The sequence below is a fragment of the Cyprinodon tularosa genome, unplaced genomic scaffold, assembly GCF_016077235.1.
Source record: "Cyprinodon tularosa strain WSP-4 unplaced genomic scaffold, ASM1607723v1 ctg1050, whole genome shotgun sequence".
In the NCBI taxonomy this organism is placed as follows: domain Eukaryota; kingdom Metazoa; phylum Chordata; class Actinopteri; order Cyprinodontiformes; family Cyprinodontidae; genus Cyprinodon; species Cyprinodon tularosa.
In genome coordinates, this window is record NW_024037839.1 from 63,409 (window position 1) to 69,408 (window position 6,000).

The following is a 6,000-nucleotide window of genomic DNA, read 5'->3' on the forward strand; positions in this document are numbered from 1 at the left end:
TGTAATTAGCATACAGAACAGTATTGAGAAGTTCGGTATCCATTCTTTGACTGCTGTTCCAACTGTCATGGTTGCTAGGTGACAGAGTGTACACCTAGTGAGGGGTGATAACAGCTGTAGAAGGTTGTTCTGTTTGATCCATAGCCAAACTTTTCCAGTCTGCTTTTTTCACACACCTTGAAGCACCCAGTCCAGGTAGACCCAGGGTGTGTTCGATTTCAGAGGATGCATCCTTGAAGGACCTGGTCTATCTGGACTGAGTCCTTCGATGTCCATGAAAAAAAAAAAGCCCGGAAGAGTTTTGACAATGGATTTAAACAAGTCCAGCCTTCTCAGACTTCCATTACCCATACACTCTGTTGCCTAGCAACTGTGAGAGTTGACACACAAAGCAGGCAAAGAATGGATACCAAACTTCTCACTACTGTTCTGAGGGCTAATAACATTTTCAAGGAGCTTCAGCAGCAGTTACGTTATCGCCAATATCAGATTAATCTATGGTCTCCACAATGCAGAGATATTGGAATCTGTGCTTAAATGTCAGCCAAACCCATTTACACAGGGACAGACAAAACATTTCAATAAACCAAACATTACCCGCCATAACCATTTAAAATGGAATATATTAAACTGCAGTTAAATGTTCACCAGTTTGGCACATTTTCCATTCTTCTTCTTAGCTTGGGTGATTGTAGTTAAGATCAGGTTCTTGCAAATGGCGTTATCGAACTGATGATTCATTTAAAAGTGTTCTAAACTGACCTCTGGATTCATGGTGTGAATGAATGTGGTGGCACAGGCTTTGAGTGAGTTTGTGTATTTTTTCCACCTTGGTTTCCTTGGATTCCTTTGTCCTGAGGTTAGTGTATTAAAGCAAACTAAGAGTTTCGTAAGTCCTTCAAATCTTATGCAACCACATGCCAGGGGTGACCATTTTCTGAGATATAAAACCCATTGTCTTTAGATTTGTAGTCCACCCCTCCTCTTTGTCATAGGATTGGAGCAGCCATTTTACGAGTTTCATAACCTACGGTACGCCCACATTTGTGGTCTAACCCTCCCCTTTTGGTCACGTAACAAGAGCCACCATCTTGTGAGACTCACAACCTCCAGTGTTTTTTCAGCGTTGTTGCTCCACATCCTTTGACCGCATGGTATGGGTTTGCCATTTTGTTTATGACTCATTGAACATTAACCATGTAGGCTGAATTACTTCCTACTGTTTTTAACTGCACCTATTATTGCTGATTATGGCTGCTGCTATTTTTGAAAGAACATCATAATTTTATTATTTGTATTGACATTTGGCCTACCTTGGACACTCCCCAGAAACTGATTACATGGAGTCTTAGACCCCTTTATCCCCTCTTCCCAAATTATTTCTGTAATCTACCTCATGTTTATCTTCTAGTAGTGTGTAGTGTTTACATAAATGTTAAATTTCCTATATTCCTGATTGTTAGATCAGGATTATAGGATTGTTAGAAATAAAGACATCATTATTTTAACCTGCAGTAGTTTGTGTTTTTTGTACAGCGATTGGTTATCACTCTGGCCAGACTGACCCCCCTTTTGGTGACATTTAAATAAATAGAGACACTTTTTTTTGGTTGATAATTAATAACTATGCTGATAGCCTAGCCTAAGTCACTAACTTGGTTGGGATAACTGGATTTTAACAGCCGGGGAAAAGGCCACTCGCAATGCGAGAGGCCAAAAATCCTGGTGAGTAAGCAGATTACAGTTATAATTATCAACTAAGAACATTCAATTGGTTTTACCATTGTTTTTTAATGATCAGTCAATTAACTACGACTCCCAGTTCTAGTCAATCGTATATTCGTAATCTACAGGTAAAATATCACAACATCACATTGTAGCAACATGTGTGGAAGAAACAGTGCCTCCTACAGAAACAATAAAAAATGCTCATAGAATTGGTTGCCTGAGTAGAAATGTGAAAATAAAATTTCTTTGCATCTCCGAGACATTTTGTGTATTTTATGCATTACATATGAATAAAATCTTAAAAAATGCAAAATATAAAAATGAAATAGAAAAAATGTTTTATTTGAAAAAAGAAACCACTGTGTTTCAATGATAAAGCATATAGATGATAAAGATTTACAGATTCAGGACTGTAGAACAACTGAAGAATAAAAACATTGTAAACATTTAACAGCAAATGACATAAGAAGTTTCAGGGAAAAAAGATCCTCATATGTGAACATAGCATCCATTAGTTTAAAACTTGAAACAAAAATCTTATATATTGTTTTTCATCTGAGATTTGTATTGACAAAATCTAAATAGCAACATTTGCATGGATACTCCCTTTTATTATTTTTATGTACATTTGTCTTCAGCAAGAAGAAAAGAAAAAATAACAAACAAACACATTTCTTGTTGAATTGATTCACTGTTTAACTAATTAAATGGTCCTCTCCATGTTGCCTCCATAACTTGTTTGAAAGGTAGAGGTTCAGGGTTTTTTTGCCTCTTTTTTTTCTCATTCCCTGTTATTGAGTCATGTCATTGAGTCAATATTCATTCTGGCATTGATTATTGGAGCATAATAAGAGATTAAATGAACCAGTGACTCAAGATACAATCAAAATAAAGGGACATATTTTTTTATAAAGCATAATAAAAGAAGAAAATATTTAAAGCCTTAAAAAATGTTTTCCCATAAAGAACGTTAGCAAAAGTATTAACACATTTAAACACATCTTTTTTTTTTTTTATCAAAACACTGCAAAAAGCAATTCTACTACAAAAATAGGACAATTACAGCTGAAAAACAGCTATATATTTTCCTGTGTATCTCAAAATACTCATTAAGTATATTTGGGTGTAATTATCTTTAGGTGTTGGCTATTTATGTGCAGCTCTTAAACACATAAACAAGAGAACAACTTAGCCAACTTGTTTTTTCTTCCTATATGGGCTTTCCATTACTAACCTAATATACCCTTTAGCTCCTCCTAAAGGCTTCAGGTGTTCATGTTACAACAAGTATTCCAGGGTGGTGTTTAGAACAAACAAAAATAAGCAATCAAAAAGTAAATTACCGTACATCTGAATGCTGACTTTCCTATCATTTTTACAGGTTGTTTCTGTAATAAGTTCTATACAGATCAAATCTATTGCCAGATGAATCTCATGTGAGCTAAAATCTCAATCTTTTACACTGCTTTCAATGTTCAGCATATTTCAACATAGAAAATAATACATTTTTCACAGGGTTCCCTTAACTTTTGAAGTTTTACTCTTGTTTTACATTCTTTACACCCAAGCTCGAAATGGCACTCTTATCCAAAACAGCTTTTGTGGCTTTCTGAAATGCATCCCCTACAGTTTTTGCTTTTGCAGCTGCAGTGTATCCCATCAAACCTCCCTGTAGAACTCCACTTAGAGCGGCTTTAGGAACTGATTGCATGCCGTGGGCATCTGAGGATGGCAGTGGAACATCAGAAAGACCCAGAGTACCAGCGAGGGCTTTAACATGTTTGGCCATACCAAGGAAGGCCCCTAACACCGCACCTGTTGCAGTAGCCACTAGCCTTATCATTAATTCATTAAGCACAGTACTCTTAGCCCTGTCTCTCGTTGCCTTTGGTGATTGATTGGTTGACTGTCTAATTTTTTCCTCCTCTATCTCTATGTGCTTTTTGACTGCTTTCAGCATCTCATTAGTGTAGTACATTCCACCATTTGCCTCACTAATCTTGTCTATTGTTCTCAGTATCTCTGCCACTTGAATCTGATTGTTTCTGTAATTGTCTCCTGTGTTACGCTTCCAGTATTTATTGTCAACAACATGGCACCTGCCTCCACAGTTTTTCACCAGAGTGCTTAGTTCTTCATTGCGCTGGACAAAGTCCTCAATTCTCCATCCGTCTGGGAGCTGGTCTCCAAAGGTGAAGACTACAGCAGCAAATTTCAGAGCATCTTTGGAGAACTGTTCACATATTTCTTTTATTACATCTTTCTCCTGCTGTGTGAATTTCTCAACTTTAAGAACAATGAGAAAACCATGAGGTCCAGGAGCACACTCAGTGATGCATCTCACTATCTCTTCCTTAAGTAGGACTTCAGAGCCACATGTGTCAAAAACACTGTGAGCGTCAATCAGAGTGAGGTTCCTGCCATCAACAGACCTGGTTTCTCCACAAGAAAGACTTGTTTCAGAAGTGGGCGAATGGCTTATCTTGAAGATCTCCTCTCCAAATATGGTATTAGCCAAGCTGCTTTTGCCAGATCCAGTTTTTCCCAATAGGACAATCCTCTTCGAGTCAGAAACTACTGTAGAGGACAAGAATCGAAAAGGTGGAGAACATTACATTGTTTTTAACTCATGGGGTCCCTTTCAAGAAGCAGGTTAAATAAACTCAGATTCAGATCCTCAACACTAAATTAATCTAGCCTAAGGTCAGACATTCTGAGTTTTTAGTTTCACAACGACCACTATGAATTAGTTCAATCAACTTTAAGTAGGTCCACTAAGGGTTGAACACGTGCGTAAATAGTATGAAAAGCCATAATCAGTGGAGCCCAGATTCGATCAGTCACCATAAAGACAAGCAACAGGAAGTGTATATTTCACCCCACTGGAACTAGAGATTTAAATGAAAGAAAAAAAAAAATGGTGAATGTGTTTTAAAGACAGAGAAGCAGCGCTACAGCTGTAAAGGAGAGGAAGATGGCAAAGGAGAAGATTGCTGCTCAGGTGAATCTAAGTTTATATCAGGGGTTTATAGCAGGCCGTATTAGCATTTATCAAAAGCACTTTCTTCTCTGTTGTCCCATTTGTGGATCACTAAAATAATCACACTCATAGTCTGAACTGTAATAATACATTTAATAAATGACATTTTTGCACCTGCAATTGATTTTAAGAATTTCTTTTATATACTTAGAATTATAAGTGGCCATTTTTTTACATTTATCAGCTTGACTGAATATATATTAATAATATCTGAAAAGCATTTCTTCATAGTCAAAATAACAAATAATGCTGATTGTTAACAATAGGGATATGGAGATCTGGAATTAATTTCTAGTCATCCAGAATGTTTATTCTTCATGTTAAACATGTAATTTTGTTTGAAATGGTCATTTTGACGAGGAAAAAAGTTTTTATTTCAGATAGCAGGTATACCTATGCAGTCAAACTAATATATATCAAACCAGCTTGCCATAGGTGTTGTGAACACAATAACATTACAAATTTCTTTCTTGAGTGGTAGTGGATGAATCTATCTATTTAGGTAAAATCATCTTGCAGCAGGTGAAGATGAAGTCTAACAATGTTGTTTTAGTTCCTCCTCATGTTAATTCTATCTTCTATTACATACTAAATACCAAGTGGCTGTTTGCAGCTGCTTAGGATGTTATAAACCTAATAAATGGTCATTGTTAGTAGTTATTAACTCCATTAAATGAGCAAATAAATTTATATACATACAAAAACCCTATAAACCCATCTACTACAAGATATTTCAGGGCACAAATCTACAACTGAGCCCATGTTTGCCAGTTTTTAAATGCAATTCTGTTTTAATTTCTCACAAACACACAAAAGACTGAATTACTATTCACAGTCCTTATCCATGAACAAATTGACCTGATTAAGTTTGTGAACGGTTAGAAACATTATCGACTTAACAACTTTTTCTTTTATGTCAAAAAAACAAAAGACTGACAAAACAATATATTGAAATGTTTCATGGTATAGGACTATATTCCCGTAAATGTAATTGGACAGTTTTAGATGTATGTAGCATCAACCAAGAAAGACAACGAATAACCAGAAAAACAGATCTGTTTTTAATTAAATAAAATGTCCCCTGATTTTACCCAGACATATAATATTTACAGTATATTTACAACTGACCGTCCATGTTTGAAAAGGGATCAAAATCCAGTCGAAGAGTTCTCAGCTGTTCTTAGTCTTGCCTGTGCCGTATGTTGACTGGTTGTTGTCCTGTCACTTGTCAT

At 36.1% G+C, this 6,000-nt stretch overlaps 1 protein-coding gene across 2 annotated transcripts; it reads right to left on the bottom strand.

Moving 5' to 3' along the window:
- Positions 1–2,948: 2,948 nt before the first annotated feature.
- LOC119783624 (GTPase IMAP family member 7-like) lies at positions 2,949–6,000 on the bottom strand. 2 transcript variants are annotated; one of them, XM_038285244.1, is made up of 2 exons: positions 5,897–6,000; positions 2,949–4,305 (listed from the first exon to the last, which is right to left on the bottom strand). In XM_038285244.1, the coding sequence occupies exons 1-2, from the start codon at positions 5,901–5,903 to the stop codon at positions 3,266–3,268; spliced, it is 1,047 nt and encodes a 348-aa protein (XP_038141172.1). In that variant the 5' UTR covers positions 5,904–6,000; the 3' UTR covers positions 2,949–3,265. The 2 variants fall into 2 exon arrangements, with proteins under 2 accessions (XP_038141172.1, XP_038141181.1); XM_038285253.1 differs by having other exon boundaries at positions 2,949–4,302; positions 5,897–5,993.